Consider the following 25,393-nt stretch of genomic DNA (forward strand, 5'->3'; position numbering starts at 1 on the left):
ATGATAAGGAAGAAGGAAATAGGGGATAGCCAATCCAAAAGTACTTATCCTTATTTGGCAGATGCCAAAGTGAAGAAGGGGGAAGGGCTCTAAGAAATTCCTAAAATTCCTGAAGGGCTTAAGGCTGATTGACAGCAAGGGAAGGGGGGAAGGGTCCTAGGTTGTATAATTTCTTAGGAAGCCCAGGACTCAGGTCTGTCCAGTCTTACAAAAGTCTGTCTCTGGTTTTGAGATAGTTTTTCTCTCTTCTCATTCTGAGGAGTCTTCACAGAGGATTCATTCATTCAGAAGGATCTGAGTTTAAATCTGGCTTCAGACACTTACTAGCTATGTGACCCAGGGCAAGTCACTAAACCCTGGTTGCCTTAGTTTCTTCATCTGTAAAATGAGGTGCAGAAGGAAATATATCTTCAGTATCTCTGACAAAAAAATAAACCCAACCCCAAATGGAGTCACAAAGAGACAAACATGACTAATTGACTAATCAACAAACAGAAAAGTCTACTGCACCACCTGGCTCCTCTAAATAACTGTTCTATGATCCAGCCAAACTTTCTTATCTTCATTACAAGGTTATCATGAGTCTTTCAAAAAGCTTTGCTTAAATCTATGTATCTACTATGTCTATACAATCTTCCTGATGTACCAGTCTAGTAACACTATTAAAAAAAGCAACAAAGTTAATCTGACATGATTTGTTCTTAGTGAATCCATGATGATCCTTAGTGATTATTGGTATCTCTTCTGAGTGCTCAAAAACCATCCCTCTTTTTATCTATTTTTGAAATTTGCTAAGAGTCAATATTGAGCTAATCAATCTGTGGTTTCTATAATCTAATTTCCTCTTTCTTTTTTGAAAACGGGAACAACCTATCTCCAGTCTTCCAACATCCTGCTCAACCTCCTCAATTTTGAAAAGATAGTCGATAAGCAATTAAAGCTATAGGTTATTTTAGTTAAAGGGCACTTGGATTCATTTTGGGGGTTCTCTCTTTCCTAACCTATCTTGGGTTTCAAAGATTACCATTTAACTATGTTTATTCTACCCATACCATTTCAAGGATTATTTCCCTTGATAATAATAGCTTGCATTTATACAACATCTTAAAGTCTGCAAAGAGTACTACAAATATTTCATTTTATTCTTATAAAAGCTCTGGGTGGTAGATACTATATTCTTCCTGTTTGATAGAGGGGGAAACTGAGGGAGAATTGCAAACCTAGGAAATGTTTTAGGCTGAATTTGAACTCAGGTCTTCCTTACTTGAGGTCCAGTCCTCAAGTGCCACCTAGCTCCCTAGAGAAAAGATGGAATGAAAATAGAAACTTGAGATGTCTTTTCTCCATGTTATCCACTGATGATATATGAAGAAACAGGCCAATTCCTTCTTTATATTCTTGTTCTGAATACACTTCAAATGACCCTTTTTGTTTTTAGCATTTTTATTTTTTGCAAGCACCATCTCATTCTGGGTTTTAGCCCTGTTCTTTTTTTTTTTTTGCTTTTTTTGGAGGGGAGAAGGTAAGGCAATTGGGGTTAAGAGACTTGCCCAAGGTCACATGGTTACTTTTTGTGATAAGTGTCTGAGGTCAAATTTGAACTCAGGTCCTCCTGACTCCAGGGCCGGGGTTCTATTCAATGGGCCACCTAGCTACCTTTTTAGCCCTGTTCTTACAGATATGTACCACACTTTCATATTTTACTTTGGTTACAGGCCTTTCAGAATATAAGCTTCTTTCCAGTAGGGATTGTTTCATTCTTTGTACTTATATCTGCAGCACCTAGTACAATCAACTGGTATATAGTTGGTGCTTAATAAACACTCAATGACTGATTAGTTAATTCTATCTTCATATAGAATGCATAAATCATTTCAAAATCTGATCTCACTCAAGAATTCCCTGTTTTGCCACATGAATTCACTAGATCCCCTTATCCACCTATTTTTCCTTAAAGATGTTATTTGATATAATCAAGAAAAAATTCCGTTCTTTAGAACCTTCTATAGGTTTTGAGCCATCTTCCTTTTTAGAATCTGAAGCCATCAGACTTAGCATCTATCTGAATTTCTGAAATCTGCTTTCTTATTTTTCATGAAAAGCATCAAAAGAAAGCATGGGGAGGTAATCAGTACAGCCAAATCCAGATAGGTCACCTCCCACAGTCATAGCCCCTTATAATTTCCAGTTTCCCCAGGAAGTTCTATTATTCTAAAGAGCTAACTCATGGATGTCAGCAATTTTAAACTATTTGTAGTAAATTCAAACTACCTTTCCAGTCTTATTTTACACTACTCTCCTCCATATTTTCTGTTTTTTCAGCCAAATTCTATAATTTAATCCTCCCCTTTCCTTCCTATGTGTATTTAGAAGAGGTCATTTCCCATGCCTGAAATGGATGCCTTCCACATTTCTGCCCACTGAATTACTTTTCTTCCTTCAAGACCTAGATGCTGGTGCCAGCTCTTTTCTGAAGCTTTTGCCAACCCTCCAAGACAGAAATGATAGCTTCTTTTCTTCTGCCTCTCTGTTGAGTCTCTCCAATGCACTGGTCACATTTTAACTTGGGTCATACCGGCAGGGCCTTAGGCCAGGCTTTTGATTTCATTGGCATAAGGAATCTCTGATAAGGGAACTCCTTTGGAAACTTCTCTCCAACTTACAGTCTCAGAAAGTTGCCAAGGGCACTGGCAATTTCAACATATAGCTAGAGTCACATAGTCTTCATCGGAGGCAAGGTTTGGACCTTGATCCTCCTGACTCCAAGACTGGCTCTCCATCTACTATACTGCACTGCTTTCTTATGTCACTTGTATAAATGTCTTATCTCCTACTTTGTAATCTCCTTGAGCATGACAAGAGCTAAATCTAGATTTTTCATCTTTAGTCATTGCACCAAAGAAGCAATGTAACTGGACAAGAAGTTGGACTCAAAGTCAAGAAGATCTGAGTTCCTATTCTGCCTCCAATGCAAAATGACTCTGTGGAACCCTGGGTCCTTTAACCTCTCAATGTTCTAGGCAACCAGAATGTTTAAGTCACAGAGAAGGTGTCAACTTTCATTGATAGAGGGAGTTTCCTAACATGGGTGTTTCCTGTATCACTGGAATCACAGATCTACTTCTTGTCCTTATTCAAGGCACTCCAGATACAAAGTAGGTGCTTAATAATTGCTGAAGCGAATTAACTTTACATCAATGCTCAATTCTAATGGCCTCAAAAGCCATAATTAAAATGTATGCTGTGGCACTATCTTGGCTCATTTCTTAGCTACCTAAAGTATAATATCTCAGATTTAGGTCAAGGTTTTCCTTCAGTCTTATGTGTTCTATTACTTATTTTTTTCTGGGTAATTTAATCATTTTATTAATAAGGTCAGCAGGTTGTTAATAAGATGGTCAATTGGCCATCTCTTTTAAACTAAAGACCATCATGGCAGCAGGATTCACAGTTTATATATACTTTGAAACAGGAGGTGGTTGATGGGGCAGAGAGTGACACTTGCACAGAGAAATTATCTCTACTCAGACCATGCCCACCTATACCGGACCATTACTAGCCTTGGGCTATCTAGACAAGAGGGCCTGTTTCCACCCAAGATTGTATAAAACATAATGGGCTTCCCCATCCTACACTGACTTCCTGGCAAGATTGAGGAAAGTCAATGAAATCTCATTATCATGATATCCTTCAAGAAAAGGGAACCTTTTAAAATGAGGAATTTAGAAAATCTGAATCTCCCCAAGATACTGATTATTAATAATATTTTCTCACATTCACTTTCTCCTCCAGAGTCATTTGGGTCCAGTGGCAAGATGTAGATCAGGATGACTAGAGATGGCCCCGGATGCAGTGGAAGATCTTGGCCTTTTTAAGCTAAGGTCTTTAAAACATGTCTCAGTTTGACTGAGGCAACACCCATTCAGTGATTAAGGCTAGGTAAGAAAAATATTTATGTATAACCAGGAGCTCAAAGTCCATTTGTGTAAAATTCTTCTCATTGGTTGAAATTGATTACTCAATGTTCAGTGTCTACAAGAGGGGCAGAGTTGGAGGGAACTTGGGAGAACAGAGATATTGATCTTCTGGCTTCCAGTTTCAAGAGTGAAAACACAAGGCTCCAGATTCACTTCAGGGAGAGGTTCCTAAAGGGAGAAAAAGACTCTGGGAATAATCCTACATGTAGAGGAGCTTGCACCTAAATCATGTACCTACCAATAGATTACTACCCTAGAGTCTTTGGGCAATTTCCTGTTGAATGAGAATCTAGGATTCTCTCTCTTGGTTGAGTTGAGATATCTCACTCCCAGTGGGGCAGCTTATTCACTCTGTGTATTGTCTGGTATAGTTTCATCTGTAAAACTTCTCTGATTTCTGTTTTGCTATCAGTTTGGATAATCATGGGTTTATTTACAATTTGCTATGTGTGGTCTTCCTGTAACTGCCATTTGGTGGGAATGGAGTCAGTCAAACCATGGATACAGAGGCCTAAGGCACTTCTTCCCTACTAAGGGTTAACATTCAGAACACAGCTTGAACTTAAAATTATTTCCCTTAGAGTAACAACATTGGGGTGTTGATAGATATAATTTTTGCTTAGTATTTCCCTCTCTGAGGAGAGTGGAAGGACCAGTTTCATAGCCCCAATCTCTTGCTTTCTCTCCTGGCAGGAATTAGTCTCTCTCAGAAAAGAGAGAGTGGAAAAGACTAGAGGTGTCTATCAATTCATGTCTCTCAGGGAGCCACATCTAGACAGACCCATGTGGATACACATAGCTTGCATGGAAAACACATATATACAAACATATACTTTATACAAAATAATTTTAAGAGTTAGAGAGTGATGATAACCAGACTGATGAGGAAAGAAGTGAGATGTTCTACAAAGTGGCAGTGATGAAGGAAGTACATTCCAGAGATGGGGGAGTGGGGCATATTTGTGTAAAGGTATCTGAGTGGAGGATGGATTGAATAGGTAGAGACTCGGGGCAGGAAGACCAATCGGAAGGCTGTTGCAATATTCCAGATCACTTATTTTTTTCTCCACAAAAGTTTCTCATGAATGCAATCAAAATGACTAGAATATGAACCACACAGAATCTCCACAACCATGTTGAACATCCGAGTCTACACTCAGTCTCTGTCTCTGTCTCTGTCTCTCTCTCTTGGCCTTTTGCTCTGATGTGTCCTTCTGGTATGAAAATTATCCTGAGTTCCTGAAAGATATGCCAAGAGACTACAAGCTCTGGAAGGTCTGACCAAGATATAAAAACTTGAAGTGGAGGGTCAGTGATTAGAATGGTTGTATGTATGTCATTTGAGCAATAGCCTAGAGAAGTTCAGAGAAATTGATCAATGATTTGGCCCAAGGTGGTATGCCTCATCAACCTCAAATTATGTTGAGGTTACAATCAATGCAGGTTCAATGCCCTCTTATATCTATTTATACCCTCAATTTTTTTCTTCCCTTTACCTCAAACAACTGGGAATAAACCGAGAATTCTCATTTGAAATTCACTTTCTTTACCTGGTGAAAAGCCAACAGCATTATCTCTCGACTCAAACAGAAACATCAGACATGGGGCACAGACCTGTAATTCCTGTTACTGGGGAGGCTGAGGCTGGTGGATCTCTTGAACTTGTGAATTTTGAGTTAAGCCAATGTGGTGTCGGCACCAAGTTTAGCATTAATACGATTGAGCCCTCAGGAAAAGGGAACCATTGAGCTGCTTAAGGAAGGGGGAAGCAGCCCAGGCTGGAGGTCAAAGGTTTTGTGCTGATCTGAGTGGGATAAGGCCTATGAATGGCCCCTGCACTTCTAGCCTAGGCAAGATAGGGATATCCATTCTTAAAACAAAACAAAACCAACCAACAAACCAAACCCCAGCTTCTTATTAGGTCCCTGCTATGTGTTGGACATTCTAGCATACAAAGTTCCTGTCCTCAAGGAGCTTCAACTCTACTGGGTCAAGAAATGATAAGGAATCTACAAAATCGGGGTTTCCAACTAGTAAATTAAGCCATATTGATAGATTTCAAAGCCTTTCCTGGTAGAGTTCTAAGCAAACTGGCCCCATGTGGATTAAGAGAATTCAGTCAAGTGAAATACAGATTAGGGTCTAGGAGCCATGTATTCAACTTTGTCTCCTGTATAGTTGCTTCGACCCAGACAGTCCTACTGACTTTTATAGAAACAACAATCACATTACAAAGAGTCTTTCATGGAGATTCCTCACCACCTTGGATTTAAAATATGTACTTGGGGCAACTGGGAGGTGCAGTGAATAGAGCACCGGCCCTGGAGTCAGGAGGACCTGAATTCAAATTTGGCCTCAGACACTTAACACTTACTAGCCCTGTGGCCTTGGGCAAGTCACTTAACCCCAATTGCCCTACCTTCCCCCCTCCAAAAAGCAAAAAAAAAAAAATGTACTAGTTCCCAGTTTGTCTTTCAAGGCTATGTATGGGAATTTTATAAGCATACCTATGATGGTAGCCCAAGAGTCCTTTTTATCTCTAGAAAACAAATGTCTTTCCCAGAAATACCTACAGGGTCCATTGGTCATCATCACTCCTCCTTAGTCAAGACAAAACACTTTCAATCAATCAGTCACTTCAAGTACCAATATCAGTGAACAATCCAAATTTAAATATTACCATCACCTTAGCTGTTCACTGAGCTAAACAAGAAGAAAGGAGCTAGTTTCATTCCATTTCCGTTGAAGTGAACGTAGGGAGGAACTAAGGTTACATATGAATAAGAACTGGATTTTAAGAGGCTGTGTACCTCTCTTTTCTTTCTTCTTTGAACAGGCCCAGGTTGTCTAAATAGCAGGGACAATTGGAGATGAATTCCTCCAGAGGAATCTTTACCTTTGTGTAGCATAGCCTCCTCTGGCAGTGAAACCTAGGATCTCTTCTATGAAGCCTATGAACCCCTTTTCAGAATCATATTTATAAATGCATAAAATAAAATATATAGGATTTACAAACCAATTATATTGAAATATATTTATCAAAATATACATTAAAAAAAGTTCATGGACTTCTGTTTAAGCAGTCTTGTATTCAGCCTCACCTAGTTATTTCTTCTCTCAGGGCAGCTGGGTCTGCAGGGTAAAACTTCACTCGGAAACACATGGTGAATGGAGGCTGGGCTGCAAGAAAAGCAGGTGATTGTCAGGAACGACAAACTCAGAAAATGAGTATGTCCCCATTCTATGATGCACAAGTCATTACACTACTGGAAAAAAAATCTAGGCTTTTAGAGCCAATTTATACATAGATAATAGATATAAACTTTAAGTGCAGGTTGACTGTGTAGGGAAACCATCCCAGCCTCACAAAGGAATGATAGTGCCAGCCTCACAGCAAAGAATACTTACATCTCAGCTGCTTCACCACAGACTTTGTAAACTCCAACCAGTGCTGAAACGGAGAAGACAGAACGAGACAGTTGTAATGAGGAGTGGCAGATACAAACTGGTCCACACACTTTCAATAGTCAGACAGTTTATAATTCAGGGTAAAAGTAATCATAGAGTCTGTGACATGTAGGTTTAGAAATAAAGGCCTGATAGGATTTTCTGAAGTAGGTGTTTTCATGGAACCAGCTATATAAGACAATTGCTCTCTCTCTTTCCACACACAAATGCAAGTGAATATATGCATATATGCATTCATATATGTGCAGACATACACAAAAGTAGGCACATAGGACATATGCACACATATGTATACCCATACAAGACATATACATACATGTACATGTGTATAAAGTGATACACAGTGATTGTATATGTAGATTTGCATAGTAATATATACATATATGCCTGTATGTATGTATGTATCTATCTATTTATACACATGGCAGGCAGCTAGGTGGTACAGTGGGTGGAGTGCTGGACTTGGGGTTAGGAAGATCTGAATTCAAATTTGGCCTCAGACACTAGCTATGTGACCCTGGGCAAGTCATTTAACCCGGTCTGCTTCAGTTTCCTCAATTATAAAGTGAGCTGGAGAAGAAAATGACAAATCACTCTAATATCTTTGCAAAACAATCCCAAAAGGGGTCATGAAGAGTCTGACACATTGAAAAACAACTAAACAACAACATTTATGCACATTCACATACATACACACACACACACACACACACAGAAACAGATTCAATGTTTGAGCTTATCTATAAATGTGAATACATTAGAACTGAAGTCAATAGGCTTCCAAAAGTAGTGTGTCAAAGTTCTAATCTCTGTTTTTGGGGGGGGGGGTGTGCGTGTGTGTTTCCATGCCAGTTCTCAAGATGATGATAGTGGCTATTGGTAACAGCTTCTGAATGTGCTGACAGGAGTATTATCTTTTTTAAAAGCCTTTCATTTTTATGGATCTCATTTGTTTTTATATCACCTTAATTTCTGAATGCATCCCTTCCCCCTCCCCTATCCAGTGAGTCAATCCTTGTAATAAAGAATTTTTTAAAAAGAGAAAAAAGGGCATTTAAGCAAAAACTAACCAAAACATTAACTGAGTCTGATGGCATATGCCATATTTCAAGCTCCTAGTCTCCCACTTTTGTGAAGAAAAGGGGAAGAATATTATCTAAGATGGTGGAAAGAGTCATGGTGATGGGAACTGAGCAGTGAAAAGTGACCTGTCTGTGCCACTTCTAGCACCAATGTCATAGACCGCTGACCCCAGAATAATCTGAGAACGTTGGCATCCCAGCAACTGAAACACTCGGACTCTCACAAACAGAACCCCCAGAAAAATGAATCTACTTCCCCTGAATTGATACAGCAGGAGCTGCCAGTGTCAATAGCAGGACTATCGGCCCCTACCGCTTTCAGCAATAGCTTTGGTTTTAGAAAGGAAGAAACAGGTTATTTTACAACTGTTTCCCATCACCAGCACCGTTGTTCACAAAGCACCCCATAAAATCCATTATTGTTGTTGTCCCTCTGTAACGCATTCATGCTAATTAATTAGCGTCCATACTAATTTACTAAGATTTCTGAGCTCCACACAAAAACTTCAGACCACAGCAGTTCAAACTGTGACCTTGATTTTTTAGTGGGAGCCTTTGGGCATACTTGAAGGGAGCACGCATCCCATCCCTGCCTGCTCCTACTTAACATCCCAGTTGAAATCTCGGACTGGCTGGAAGGTTTGCAGGAGAGGCATCCTGACCTCAGCTTCCCACGTCTCTCCTTTGTGGGTTTGGGTCATGCAGCTAATGGACCCACTAAGAGCCAGCTCTGCTGTCAGCTCTACATGGATAATCTGGACTGACATCTTGCTCTCTTGTTTCCACTGAACTGAGTTCCCGTGAGGCAAGCAACTTATTATAGCAGTTCAATGTGGTTAAGAGGTCCCTCTCACATTACACAGCCCACTGCTGCTCTGGCTTCACAGAGGAAACCAAGCTGTAAGATTTAATTGCATGGAAACAACTGGAATTCTACACTAAGAAGGATGACACCTCTTCCAGTCTGTGGAAGGCAAGAGCAAAGAAATCTGACTGTTGTGGGAGATTTACCTATTCCTAGGTCAGAGGAACTGAACGGCAAACAAAGCCTAGGGAGGAAAACTATTTAATCCCAATAAATGCACAGGTACATGCCAGAGAGGCAGATTCAAATAGCAAAGGGCTAATGAAGATGAATAAAAAAGTATTATTAACTGGAGCAACAGTCACATAGAAGCACCATTATGAACTTTGCTAAGAGAGGACTTAACCTGGAAGAAATGAGAGCCATGGAAAGAGGGGGAGGTGGATAAAAAAAAGAGGTAGATTCTAAACAGCTAGCCCAATAGTCTTTTTAAAAACCGGGTGAATATATTTGATCAATATCTGGAAGAGAATGGAGTGAAGATGAAACATACCATCCACCTCCTGCTAGAGAGGAAGTAGGAATAGAAAGAAACAAGCATTTATTAAGTACCTACCATATATCAGTACTTTATATTTTCTCATTTGATCCTCACAACAACCCTATGAGGTTGGTGCTCTTATGATCCCCATTTTACAGTGGAAGAAACTGAGGCAGGCAGAGGTTAAGTAATTTGCCTAGGTTCACACATCTAGTGAGTAACTAAGACCAAATCTGAACTCAGGTCTTCCTGACTCCAGGCCCAATGTGCTATCTACTTCACCACCTAGCTGTCAAAGAATTGATGAACTTGAAGAACAAGTCACAATTTTGAACATGGGGATGTGGGAATTTATTTTGCTGGACTATGCATATTTGGCATGAGAGTTTAATTTTTTTTTATAACTGCTCAGTAAGTGAGGAGAAGGAGTTGCAAAGGGAGAGCTAATAATGCTTGTGTAAACAAAAGTTTTTTTTTTAAAAAGAAGAGAATGGAAAACTACTAAGGCCTCTTTTTGAAAGCTGTTTGGTTGCATCTTGGTACCAGCATAATTGAATTATTCTGATAATACAGAACTGAAGAGAGGAAGAAAGATCAAGCTGCATGTACCAAGCTCTCTGGAGTCTAGGGGGAATCAAATATACTCCCAGAGGGAGGCAGAATGGTTTGGTGAGAAAAGCATTGGATTTGAAGTCAGAGGTCCTGGGTTTGAATTCTGGCTTTGCAATTTACCTTTACTAGCTGTGTGAACAAAGAATCACAGAAGTAGAGGTAGAAGGACATGGTCTAATCTCCTCATTTTATAGATCAGGAACCTGTGGCCCAGGGAGGTTTAAGATCACACAGAGAACAACTATCAAAAGGAAGATTTGAACTCATTTCCTCTGATTCCTACTTTTCCCACTTATCACAATGGGAAAGTCTGTCTGGGGCTTAGTTTCCTCATATGTAAAATGAGAGGGTTGGACTCAATGACCTCTAAAATACATTCGAAATCTACAACAACCTTTTGAGTTGGCTGCTATTATGATTCCCATTTTAAAGATGAGAAAATGTGACTGAGATCCTATAAATCATGTTCTCATAGTTACAGACACAGTGTCAGAGATAGGATTTGAACTCGGCTTCTTGATTCTAAGTCCAGCATTCCATCTATTTACATGACACTATTTTCTTTTTCTAGTCTTAATCCAATTACCCTGATATTTTCATCCCTTCTAGATATGCTTCAACCCAAATGAAAAGCTATGGAAGACATTTTGCCTTTCATGCTCCATATATCACTACTGTAACTGTTATTTAGGAAACATAGATCTGAGGACAGCAGGATTTCCTCTGAAATAGTGGTGTTTCAGATAGACCTTTTTTTTGGGGGGGGGTAGAGATTATGATTGAAACAACTCTAAGGACTGCAAGAAACATAAAATAATACAGCAGCTCTTTTTGTGGTGGCAATGAATTAGAAATTGTGGGGATGCCCATCAACTGGGGAATGGCTGAAGAAGTTGTGGTATATGAATGTAATGGAATACTATTTTTTTTTTTTTATAAAGCAATCGGGGTTAAGTAACTTGCTCAAGGTTACACGGCCAGTTATTTCTGGGTGTGGTGCTGAGTAAGGAAAACTATTTTTCTATAAGAAATGATGAGTAGGTGGATTTCAGAAAAACCTGCAAAGACATGAACTGATGCTGAGTGAAATGAGCAGAACCAGGAGAATATTGTACACAGTAACAGCGACATTGTGCGATGATCAACTATGACTGACTTAGCTCCTCTCAGCAATATAATGATCCAAGACAATTCCAAAAGACTCATGATGGAAAATGCTATCCACATCCAGAGAAAGAACTACAGGGTCTGAATACAGATCAAAGCATACTGTTTTTACTTTTTTGTTTGTTTTTTCCCTTTTGTTCTGATTCTTTTTTCACAATACAACTAATGTATAAATATGTTTAACATGATTATACATGTATAACCTATATCAGATTGCTTGTTGTCTTGGGGAGGGAAAGGAAGGAGGGAGAAAAAAATTGGATCTCAAAATCTTACAAAAATGAATATTGAAAACTATCTTTATATGTAATTGGAAAAAAAACAAGTGGGAAAAAAAGAAACATAAGATTTCCAAACAAGTCTGTATTACATACCAATAATAACCAAATTATATACCAAGACCCTTAATTTGTTCCATACCTCAAAAAAATTGACATGCACTAGAACAGATGACTTTTTAAAATAAAAAAATAATTTGTCAAGACATTTTCAAGAATATCTTGATCATCATCTTCATCATTAAGAACATACATGGACTGGGCTCCCATAATGCATGAGGACATGAAGGTTTGGAAGAAGACGGAAAGTGGCTCAGTACCATGTCTCAACCCTAAGGAAAGCCTATGTCAGGTTAACAATGGAGATCTGTCTAGGGTGATGGTCAAACTGCCATCTCATCTAAACAGCTGAACATCCTCAATATTGTTGCTGAGCTGATATATTTTTAAGGCCAGGAAGAATGAAGTATATTAATAAAATGTGGGGGTTGTGGGTTCCGGGCAGGGAGGGGGGAAGTCTGGGATGGAAGAGAAATAAAGGAGGGTTATACAATCCTTTTATTCCTTTCTAAATTTGGTGCCTTCAAATGAAAAATGCTGAATGTGAGCTGTAGCAGAATCTCTTTGCAGCTGAGGACACCAGGGAACAAAATACTGCCTGATTCCATTAAGTGTTTTTTGCTCATGGAACTCCCTGCTCCACATCTGGGGCCTTAGAGAATGTGGGAGAACTACCTCTGAGAGTTACAACCCTCTATACAGCATTTTCAATCACAGTCCCCAGCAGACTTAACATTTGAAAGGCCGAGAGATCTCCAAGTGAAAGCAGATGTTGAAAACAGTAAATAGCATACAGACTGTCAATGCTAAAAGCAAAATCCTAGAACTCAGGGCAAGACTTTGCTATCAAAGGATAATGAGTCTCAACTGGATTTAATGAATATTTGAGTGCCTACTCTGTGCAAAGCATTGTGCATTGCACAGGCAACAACTATGTCAAGCACATTTTCCCTTGTTTTTCCAAAAACATATCTAGCAGTTGGTTTATTTGAATTTAGAGGATGTGAGAGGGAGGGAGAAAGGGGGAGAGAGGGAGAAGGAGAGAGAGAGAGAGAGAGAGAGAGAGAGAGAGAGAGAGAGAGAGAGAGAGAGAGAGAGAGAGAGATCTCCAGGTATGAAGAGTCTCATCTCTTGGAATGAGATCAAGATGAGATGCTGAATGCCTAGTGTTTTTTGCTACTCTATCCTAGATCAGAGGTATCCATGACAAAGCAGCTTCAATGGCTGCTCAAAGCCCTATTCAACATTTCTGAGTGGGGAACCAGTTTAAAATGTAATTGGGAAATATTTGACAAAATAAATAAAAATATAATAGAACATAGGTAATGTTAATATGTGGCTCTCTAAGTCAGTATATTGGGGTAGCTAGGTGGCTTAGTGGATAGAGTGCCAAATCTGGAGTCAGGAAGATCTGAGTTCACATGTGACTTCAGACATTTATTAGCTGTGTGACCTTGGGTATCTGCCTCAGCTTCCTCATCTGTAAAATGAGCTGGAGAAGGAAAAGGAAAATCACTCCAATATCTTTGCCAAGAAAACCCCAGATGGAGTCACAAAGAGTCAGACATGCCTGAAAATGACTGAACAACAACCAAAATCTGCATATAGCTTGCAGGGATCCTTATGTATGGTGGAGTTTAGTGGCCCCAATTTCTTTATTAGGTTGATACCACTAAAGTGGATTGACCCTACTTTAAGATGAGAATAGTAGTCCTAGAAAGACATTAGCTAATTGTGTGAGCAATGGACAGATAAATCCCTTTATCCTTTGGGACCTCCTCTGACGCAACAGGCATCTGGGGAAGAGAGGGAACGAACTGGAGGCTCCTCCCATCTAAGCTTCAGAGCTGGTGGAGGATGGAAAAAAGCTGAAGGATGATGGAAAAAAGCTGAAGGATGGGAAATTTAAAAGAGGTGCCTGGGGGAAGTAATATGGAAGCCAGATGGGTTGAACTTTGCGGGAAGGTGAAGGGAGCTGGAGAAAAACTGGCTATCAGCATGAAGCCATCCTGCCCACTCACCCTCCAGCTGTTTTCATGAGAACTTTAATACCCCAGCTTTGAACTGGAGGCAGGCCCAAGGGAAAAGGGATGATGAGAAGGGGAGCTAGAAGCTGGGGAGCTGAAGGAGAAGCCAGAAGCCTGCCAAGAACAGTCATCTGCAGCTGTGGCAGTGAACAAAGCAGGGACTGAAACGGAGACCACGGAGGAGAAGCAGAGCTATAGTGTATTCCCCCTAGCACTTCCAAGCACCCGGGCTAGATAAAGGTTTCTAGGAGGGGCTGCAGCAGTGGGAGGGGGGAGGCTTGAATACTAGCACCTGAACAGTATTTCTCTTTATTCCTGGGTTTGGGCTTATCTGCACACAAAGAAGGGTTCGGTTGTGTGGGAAAATTTAGTATGTTCAGCTTCATTCCTCTCTAATAATATGATTAAAGTGCTATATGCAGGAATGCTATGCTTTTGTGAGTCACCTCCACTGAAATGAAATAGAGATGAATGAAGGGGTAAAAGGTTGTCTCCCTCCCACCAGTGGTTGAAAGAATCTCCAGCCAAGACTCTGGTTGGATAAGTACACGTTAAGCCCTTCAAGACCAGGGGTTCTTAACCTGGAGTTAAGATATTTCCAGGGTCCATGAAATTGGATAGGAAAAAAATTAAACCTTTATTTCAATATAATTGGTTTCTTCTGTAATCTTATGCATTTTATTTCATGCATTCAAAACATGATTCTGAGAAGGGGTCTTTAGGCTTCACCAGATTGCCAAAGGGTCTATGACACAAAGAAAGTTAAGAACACTTTCTTTAGACTAAGAGACAAATGTTGTCACTCAAAAAAGGAGCAGAATGAGAGGACAGAGGTAGCCAGCTCTCTGAGAGACAGGGAGACTGCATCACTTTAGATTACCCTCTGTCACTGGGTGGAACACATAAGTATTGAGGATAAGCAGCTAATTGACAGCATTTGGACCTGATTACTAAGCAGCATATGGGCAACTAGGTGGTGAAGTGGACAGAGTTCTGAGCCTGGAGTCAGGAAGCTAAGTCTTCTTGAGTTTGAATCAGACCTCAGATACTTACTAGCTGTGTGACCCTGGGAAAAGTCACTTAGCTCTGTTTGCAGCAGTTCATTCATCTGTAAAATAAGCTGAAGAAGGAAATGGTAAACCACTCCATTACCTCTGCCTAGAAAGCCCCCAAATGGGGTCATGAAGAGTCAGATACAAGCGAACAACTAAGCAGGATCAGACAACTGGTGAGAAGCACCCCCTGGTGGTTACTATAAGATTAGGGCATTGGATTAATGGACTTCTAAAGTTCTCTCTACCTTTTAAAATTCTATGATTCTAAGAGATGATGTCCTACTGGAAGAGTCAACACTACTGGAGCCTGATCCTTAGGGTTAAAGTCTAGATAACCAGTAAAAGACTGCTCACTACCCCAAGCCCCCGTTATTCTTTAAATTCAGACTTACCCTCTGCTTATCGGGGTCCACAAAACGGATTCCAAAATAGTCTTTTTCAAGTAAATTCAAGTGGTGGCAAAGAAGGTCAAACAGGTACTGGCCTTTGGCATCTCTCTGGAAAGAAAGAACAAGCCATTGAGAAATGGTTGGACACTTTCAACACAACCCCAGACTGACCATCCTAAAATATACCTCTATTCATTTCAATAATTTAATTCAACAACATTTGCTAAGTGCCACTATGCAAAGAATAGTGCCAGGAGCTAAGAATACATAGAAGTTAAATAACACTGTCCCCACCCTCAAAGAGCTTGATACCTAGACATTGATGAGGCATAAGAGATAAGATGAGATATAAGGCAAGACACTGATCTATGTTCATGTCCCCAGTTGCCATAGTAAATCTTAGTTCAATCAATTCACTGTCTTTTTTTGACATTATACATCTAACAGTGGTCATGTTAATAATATACATTCTCTCATACTCTCTCAGAGAGTAAGGGTAGAGACTTATCCTGATGGGACATTTTTTTTTCTTTTTGGAGGGGGAAAGGCAGGGCAATTGGGGTTAAGTGACTTGCCCAAGGTCAGATGGCTAGTAAGTGTTAAGTATCTGAGGCCAAATTTGAACTCAGGTCCTCCTGACTCCAGTATGGGTGCTCTATTCACTGGGCCACCTAGCCACCCCCCTCACCATGGGACTTTTTAAGAAGGGTATGTAGATTAAGATTTAGGAGGGTGGGGGGAGAGGCTAAGGGAGGCTAAGAGGAGTGGGTAGAATAAGGAATAGGAGGGTAAGGGGAGAAGATAAGGTAACAGGGATAGGGTCAAAAGAGAGACTGAGAAGGACAATAGCAAGTACAAATAAAATGGAGGGAAATTCACACATAGGAATTATAACTTTGAGTGTGAATGGTTTGAACTCACTCATAAAAGTAAAAAAAAGAACTGATGAACAGAAGTATGTATAGAATGATTTTTTCATATATATGTGTATATATATATATATATATATACATATTCGTATCTAATGTTAGCCATGGGGAGGAGCGCAAAAAGTCGACAGGATAACTTTATTACATATTTAAAAGGAATAGTAAGTTGTACATAAAGGTTTGCAGTTTCATGTGCAATCATCTTTTTAAAATATTATGTTATGGAAATGCTTATTTTATTCTATAAATTAAAAATAAAGGAAATAAATGAAAAAAGGAAACTATATGAGCCCCAAATCATTATTGTGCTAATGACTTTCAGCTCAACTATCACTTCCTACATGAATCCTTTCTTCATTCCTGTGCTACAGGTGCTTTCCCCCACAACCCCGCCCCCTACCTCCTGTTATTTTGTATTTATGTGTACATGTTGTTTTCCCCGGTAAAAACATAACCTCCTTAAGTGCAGGGAATACTTCATTTTTGTCTCCACATTCCCAGTTCCTAGAGCAGTGTCTGGCACATAATAGGTAAATAATAATAGTAAAATAATACAGTAAAAAATATAAAAATAATAAAATAAAAAAAGGTAAATAACAAACATTACTTGTTAGCTGAAATTTATCAATCAAACTAGACTAGACTATTGTTTCCTCTAGGGTATGGACATCAATTATTTCTTTGTGTCTCCCTACAATGCCTAGTGAAATGTTTTACAGTAATTAATGCTTGCTAATTCACAATAAAGAGCTAACATTAAAAAAAAGATTCATCTTGGAGCAAAGGTTTTCATTCATCATTCAACAATCATTCATCAATCAACTAACAAAGATTTATTAAACAAAGTGCCTACTAGTACCATGCACTGTACTAGTTACTGGAGACATAAAGACAGAAATGAAATATTTCCTGCCCTAAGAAACATATTCTATTCAGGAAGAAAAGTACATATAAAAGTATATAAAATATCAGAATAGGGACAGTCAAATCACCAGTAGGCATTTATTAAGTGCTTAATATATACCGGGCACTCTGCTAAGTATTAAAGATACAAAGAAGGCAAAAACAGTCCCTGACCTCAAGGAATTCACATTCCAGTGGGGGAGGCAACATGCAACGCAACTATGTACATATAAGATCTATAAAGGGTAAATTAGAGATTATCTCAGAGGGAAGACTAAAACTATGATTTCATTGATATAGAGAACTCCCACGTGGAGAGTTCCTTGCCAATGCTGGTAATGCTTCTCTTCACTTTATAATCTTAGTTGCTTAGAGCAGAGATGTTACATAAATCAGGGATGCATAACCAAATTAAAATGTAATTGGGAAATATTTAAGAAAATAAATAAAAATACAATTAAACAAATAACTACATTTTAAAACCAAGTCAATACACACCCCTTAGAGATCCTAATTTACAGTTTAGTGATCCAAAATTTTACTTGAGTTTGACACCAATGGCCTAGAGTAGAGAGGTTTATGGAGAGGTCGAGTGACTTTTCCAGGGTCATCTAGCTGATACATATCAAAGGATGGACATTGAACTCATGTCTCCCTGAATCTGAGTCAAGCTCGCAATTGACAATACTACTGCAATATACTAAACAAGATAAATGCAAAATAAACATAAATTAATTGAGGAAGGGGAGAATTAATAGCAGTTAGCAGGGGGAGACCAAGAAAGGCATCACAAGGTACAGAGAACTTATGTGCTTAACCCCAACAGCAAAATCCTTATCCTCTTCTCCCTGAGAACAAAGAAATCTCAACAAAGACTTTTGCAAGAGGAAGACTGCTCCCCTCCTTCCCCTTCCTGGAATGCGCTATGCTGGCTATGCAAGGATACTTTCTGACTTTATGGCAGTAATTTTGAGGGGTTAAAGTTCCTTTTTGAGATACATGTCAATCCGTCTAAAGTGATTCCTATCAGTTGCCAGGCACAAGGCAAAAATGTTTCTTTAACAGGACCCAAGTGTGGAACTGGGAAAGGGGGTGGGTAAAGTGGCATCTCAGACATCCTGCTGACTTTTTTAAGTGATATATTCTCTAGCCCATAATCTTCACTGCCTTGTCTGGGTCAGGAAGACTCTGGTCATGACCATACAGACCCATCAGACCCAGATGGAAGCAGAAAATGCACTTTGCTGCCATAAAAAGGGTAAAAGAATTGTTTTAGATAAAAAGTCATCGCTTAGATTCTTGGAAGCATGCCAGTTGATCCTGTTCTAACCTCCTTGGTTGAAAATCCCTCCCTCTAGTTCCCTTCCTGGTCACTTCCCTTCCCCTCCTGGATTTTCTATTTCCATCTCAGGTCCTTGTCCCTCTGAAACATACTGATTCCTGATCTAGTAAGCTCTGGTTTATGGTCACTGAGAGTCCATTTAGGTGACTCCCAGAAGGGAGGTGCTTTCTTTCATCCTGGTAACTGCCTAAGAACAACCATCCACTGTTGCCCTTATGGAGGATGCAGCAATAGCAACTCTGAATCCAGCATATGTGAATTCTCAGAGTTCCCCCATCTCAAGGAAAAAGAGAGTAAGAGTGTTTGACAAACCCTGGCTTTGTTGTATTGCCTCTACTGACACAGACCATCAGCCCTCTAATACTTAGTTGATGGTCTTCAACAGTTATCATGACTAAAAATGTATCACCCTATAGCCAACCTCGTGGTAAGCCCCTTCCAGCTTGTCTAGGGCTCTCAGATGACAGACATATGGGTTGGTAGCCCCTATTCTGACTCTGACACTTACTGTATGTGACCCTGGGCAAATTCCTTAATAATAACAAAGACAACAATAATAATAAACATCTATATGATAAAAAAAGCCCCATATATTAATATAATTTGCAAAGCACTTTACAATATTATCTCATTTTATACCAACACTGGGAGGTTTACACTTTACAGATGAGGAAACTGAGGCACACAAAGGGTGACTTGTCCAGGTCACACAGCTACTAAGTGTCCAAATATGAACTTGGGTCTACCTGACTCCAGCTCCAGTGTTCTGCCCACTGAACCACCAAGCTAAATCTAAATCATCATTAAAACAAGAAGATGGTACTTGATGGCCTCTTGAATCCCCTACAGCCCTAGATCTATGATTCTAAGAGCTGTCAGAGCTCATGCTCTATATATTCAATCTTGCTATATATTATGCCCCCTCCTACATTGAGATCAAGCTAAATTGTCTGTCTCTTTGTTCATATTACATGATATTCCATTTTCTATTCCTTTACACTGGCTGTCCTTCATGCCTAGAATGCATTCCCTCCTCACCTCTGCTTTCAAGAAAACTTTTCTTCCTTCAAGATAAAAATCACTTGCTACCTTCTCATGAATGGTTCTTTTATTTTTATTAATTTTTTTTTTTTTTTTGCTTTCTGGAGGTGGAAGGCAAGGCAATTGGGGTTGACTTGCCCAAGGTCACACGGCTAGTAAGTGTTAAGTGTCTGAGGCCCCATTTGAACTCAGGTCCTCCTGACTTCAGGGCTGGTGCTCTATTCACTATGCCACCTAGTGGCCCCCTAAAAAAATTTTAGTTCCAAATTCTCTCCCTCCCTCTTTCCCCTTCCACCCTCCTTGAGACTATAAGCAATTTGATATGGGTTATACATGTGTAATAATGCAAAACATATTTCCATACCAGTCATGTTCTCAATTTATTAAGCAGCTAATATGCACAGGGATGGAATTGTTTCATTTTCTGTTTTTGTATCCTCAGTGCCTAGGACAGTGTCTTGTATCCTGCAGGGGCTTGGTAAATGCTTGTTGATTGATTGATGGTGCTCTGCTAGGCACCAGGGAGACAACAATAGATATGAAATAAATTCTGAACTTTCAATCTTAGCTTAAAATCAAAAAGATTTTTTGAAAATTTATTTACAATTTAATAGACAGAAGGTTTTGTTTGCAAGTAACTGTGATATATGGGACAATGAAAGCATAAAGGAGGGGTCCTAGCAAAATACTATGGGAAATTTGAGGAGAGAAAGACATCCTAGGGGTGGAAGATGGGGAAGGGGAAAGTGAGGGAGGATTTCATGAAGGTGTTGGTACACTTATCCCTTCCACATTGTGGGATTTAGGGGCATGGTGCCCCACGATCTGGAAAATTCATGTAAAATTTTCTTTTCTCTAGTCACCTCTGCACCACAAACTGCTTATTGCTTGCTAAATGTCAGTGCCATTGATTATACTGAAGAAATACACAACTGAATTGAAAGGTTAGGAGGGATTTAGTCACAATGCTAGAGCACCAATTATGAGGACATTTGAAGCAAAGGTAAACTGAAATGAAGAAATTAAATCTTGGATTTTAATGCAAATGCAATCTCAGCTTTTCTGGTGATTCTCTTTAATACATCATCATAGCATTCCTAGTTCTCAAAGCACTGTGATAAGAAGTTAAATAGGCCTGAGTATTGTCCTTTAGAGCAGAGGTGTCAAACTCATAGGAGTGGAGCCCAAACCAGATTAAAATGTAATTGGAAAATATTTAGCAAGATAAATAAAAATATGACATAGACAACCGTGATTTGTGGTTTTCTAAGTCAATCTCTAGCCTGCAGAGATCTGTTTCTATTTTAGTTTGACACCATGGCTAAACTGCTATTACAAACGAGCAGGGTTTCTCAATCTTTTTTGAAGCAGGAACCTCCCTTATCACTCCTCAAAATAATGTTTTTAGATACATAAAATAAAGTACATAGGATTACAAAAAAAGTTAATACTATTAACATACAATTATCAATTTCTAAAAATTTGTTAAGAATTTTTAGACGCATTAGACATTTGGATACATTAAAAACACCTATTATACATGACTAATACAGAAATATGTTTTACATGATTGCACATATATAACCTACATCAAAGTGCTTACCATCTTAGGGAAAGTGGAAGGAAGGAATACATTTGGAATTCAAAATTTAAAAAAATTATATTAAAATTGTTTTTACATGTAATTGAGAAAAATAAAATACTATATATTTTTTTAAATGAATCCTTCTTATAAAGAATGAATAAGTAGGGCAGGAAAAAGCACACTGTAACTTCTCTGTCATTGTGGACCAATAAGCAGAACATGTATGGGCAGAAAAGGTTCAACCCAACTCTGGATATGGAGGAAGACAGGGTAAGACCTGAAAATTGTGTCCTTCTAGGTCTCAAACTGAAGATCTGAAGGACCAGTGACGTTGAGAGCAGAAAAGACCAATGGTCTTCAATTACTTGGCCTTATTTACTGCCAGCATTTTGCATCTCCATCCCTATTTGGCACTGTATTTAAGTTCTTTGTGGGTAAAATATTTCATTCTTTTGCTTAGCTGCTAAAAAGCCCTCTCCCAATGACAGGTATGTTGTTGCTGTTTGCCCACTAAATTCATGAATAGATACTGTGTAAAAGGACTTTAATGTCACAGAAAAGATCTGCATTAATTCAGCTATTGGACAATGTTCTATATTTGAGCTCCTCAGAGATGTATGAAACCATTTCTTATGTAAATGGCCTGTCTTTGGACTCGTGTACTGCTTCTCTGAGTCTTAGCAGTCTATTGGAGAGGAAACGCTCAAGATACAAAAGCTAGAAACACAGCTCCAAGAATATATACGTTGTCCCATATTTTCCTAACTTTGGTGTCGATTTTTTTTTCCCTTTTTTCTTTTTTAACTAGAAAAATGGCCCCTGATGGGAGGGAACACCTGCCAAGCTCTTGGCCCTGGAGCACATTTTTCTTGCTGAGTTGTAAACCAACACAATTTGTTCTGGAATTGCTGATGCGGCAGAGAGAATGGCGGCCAGTGCACACAGGAAGAAGCCAAGCAGTTCACTCTCATGTGAGACCTGGAAAAAATCCGTCTGCAAAATACTTCTCCCTAGTGTTAGGACAACTGAAGCCTGACCCAAGGTCAAAGTCAGACCCTTCTTGAGGAGTTTCTTCCATTCTATATTCTCAGAAAGCATCAATGTACTAGTCTGTGATTACAGTATTCCTGAGTGGAGAAAGTCACACTTTCCACCATCAGCACCTTGGAGGGTTCTATGTAGATAGGAAATAGTTCTGGAAGGAGAAGGTAGGGTCTTGTGTGGAGAAGATTAGTGTTCAGAGGGAAAGTTATCTATTTAAGCATCTGCAGTAATTAACCCCAACTAATGCTTTAACAGCTTCAGCTCTTTTTGTCTCAACAACCCCATTCTGCAGTCAGACTCAGTAAGCTAGGGTAATTTTTATGATGCCAAGTAATAGCTTATAGTTCTATGTGCCAGCTGTAGTACCTTAAGGTGTCCTGGCAGCGGTACCATCACTGGTCATAAAACTGATTTAACTCCTTGCTATACAATGTTACATACAGAGAAAAATATAGCTAGAGAAAAGGAATCTCATTTCATCTTGGGCACTGGAGATCACTGTGTCCAAGTGAATGTTACCATAAGCAGGTCGATTCTCTGTGACCCCATTTGGGGTTTTCTTGGCAGAAATACTAGAGTAGTTTGCCATTTCCTTCTCCAGTTCATTTTATAGATGAGGAAACTGAGGCAAACAAGATTAAATGACTTCCCCAGGTCACACAGCTAGTAAGTGTCCGAGTAAGACTTGAACTCATGAAGATGAATCTTCCTGATTCCAGGCACTATTTACTGAGTCACCTAGGTGCCTTAAGTACCCTAGGCCTCTGTAAAATGAGAATTCTCAAGTCCCGTAAAGCTCTAAATTTATAATCCTATGACCCATAACTAAATCATCACGAATAGCCAATACCAGATTAGAAAAAAGGGCAATACAGACACATTGAGCAGAAACATTAAATTCTCTTGTACATCTCACAAGTCTGCTGCCAGAAGGAAGGCTCGTCCTATTCATAATGATGAATGTCTGAAGAGTCGGTGCTTCCTTATTCCTAAGTGGACTCCTTATGCTTGGAAGCAATTACAGAGAAGAATAAAAATCAAAACCAGTTTGAGGATAAGCTGATCACTTCTGTTTCAAACCTTGTCCTCTGCCTTTCCCAAGGTGAGGTTTAGAACTGCTTCACAATAAAAGATGCCTCATCCAAAACTCATCATTGTTTTGTGCTATTGATTTAGTAAGTTTTTGTTGTGTTTTCCCAGCCAATGCTGAATTTCTCTGTGGACTAACCACATAACAGCTGCAGGATTCCTGAAAATTCAGCCACGCTGTTACAAAACACTCATTATGCCATGTGTGTGTGTGTGTGTGTGTGTGTGTGTGTGTGTGTGCAGGTGCGTGTGCCTGTACACACAAGCATACACACTGAAAATGGGAACATTGCTATGTTGAGGGAAGAATATTGTTTCTTCCCACACTTTAGGGTAAATGCATTCTCCATGCAAACAGGGGAAATTTGACGATTCATTTTATTGTCCTACGTTCTAAAAAAAAGGCAAAGATAACAAATCCTTTGGAAAACCTGGCCATTCTTCCTCTTGGTATAATGAATAGGCTAGAAACTTGGGTCAGAAAGCCACCAAACCCAACAGAGGATTGCTTTGTACTTGCCACTGAAGAAAAGTAACCTTTTCTTCTTTCCCTGATTCACCATTCCCTAGACCTTTGCATTAAAAGTCAGAATAGTTTTGCTAGCTTAATATTTGTATGTGTAATGGACTTAAAAACTGCATACATCACATGAATGGAAAATCACTGTTCAAAAGGTGATAGACTAGAGGACAGAATCAAGGATATATTTTCAAACATGGCCAATGTTGATTTCTTTTGTGTTACTATACCTATTTGTTTCAAGGGAGGATTTCTATTAGCTGAGGTGGGGGATTTATGGGTAGTGTCAATGATGCCATACTCCAAGAAGAAAAGAATATCATTGAAACATTAAGACTACATAGAAAAGAACAACAGAAAATTAAGATGAGGGCACAGACAAGCAAAGTAGTTTTGTTACTATTACATTAAATTCAATATATTCTTTAAAAAAAAAACTATATATGACAGAGTTTTCACATAAGAGATAATGGGTTCTACCATGCTAGAAAAAGTTCAAATAGAGTCCCAGCAACAGACTATATTGATTTCCTAAGGACTGGTCAAGCCAAGTATGAGGGCATTCATCAACAGTAGCCTGGCCACTTAGTGATAAATTCTTCAGCCACAGCAATCCATGAACCAAAGAAAAATACAAAATGGGTCTCAGCCTTGCAGGATCCCTTTTGCAGTGATTGTGACAAAGTAGGGGAAAGGGAGACAGATGGTGCTAAGAGTTACATGATTTTCTGACTGTTTATAAACATTAAGTTAGCTTATTGTACTGCAGATATGACATTTTTGTCCAGTGACCAACAAGTGGACCTTCTAATGGAAGAAATGAATCATACAAACCTTGACTTTTTTTTTTTTTACTCCTAATGAAACAAGACAAAAGGACATTGCTGATAAGGATAGGAGTATCTCACAAGTCCTCATTGAGGGGGCAAATAAAGGAGTTGGTGGAGTTGTTTTAATGATGTGTTCAAAGACAACAATAAACAGCACTGGGTGGGATACTTGGTCATTTTATAATGATTGTAGTGCTCTTAATGAGCACTGGCAAACAACCAACCAACCAAACCCAAAACTTTACCCGGAAAATAACTTCAGTTTGAATACCACCATCTCTTGAGATACAGAGAAATTCCATAAAGAACTCTATAACACCTAAAGTTAAATAATAAAGATGATAACAACCACAGTTGATATTTAAATCAACATATAGCAGTGACTTCAATACAAGGTTCAGTAGTAGTAAGACACAACAGGTCAAAGGCATACAGAAACCTCATGTGTATACAGGACAAAGTGTTGGATTCAGTGGGTACAACACAGGATCACCAAAAAGAAAAATCGAATGATATATTTTTAAAAAGTGAATCAAATTTTTCTAATCAGTGAAAGTCCACCTTCTCTCACTCCATTAATGGAATCAATGGGGCAAATGGTATGCTCAGTTTAATAGCTTTGGGAGCAGAGTTCAAAATTGCTTTCTAG

At 39.1% G+C, this 25,393-nt stretch overlaps 1 protein-coding gene across 1 annotated transcript in view; it reads right to left on the reverse strand.

Annotated features, from left to right (window-relative positions):
* The window catches only part of FRMD5 (FERM domain containing 5), a 384,746-nt gene that overhangs the window by 57,118 nt on the left and 302,235 nt on the right, over positions 1-25,393 (reverse strand). The window contains exons 2-4 of the mRNA XM_069105921.1: positions 15,465-15,569; positions 7,386-7,428; positions 7,079-7,157 (exon numbers count right to left, since the gene is read on the reverse strand). Of these exons, the coding sequence (XP_068962022.1) occupies positions 7,079-7,157; positions 7,386-7,428; positions 15,465-15,569 (227 nt within the window). The remainder of the gene's footprint in view (positions 1-7,078; positions 7,158-7,385; positions 7,429-15,464; positions 15,570-25,393) is intronic.

This window comes from Petaurus breviceps, unplaced genomic scaffold (genome assembly GCF_028583685.1).
Source record: "Petaurus breviceps papuanus isolate PSGF00001 unplaced genomic scaffold, PetGlider_PUasm1.0 77, whole genome shotgun sequence".
NCBI lineage: Eukaryota > Metazoa > Chordata > Mammalia > Diprotodontia > Petauridae > Petaurus > Petaurus breviceps.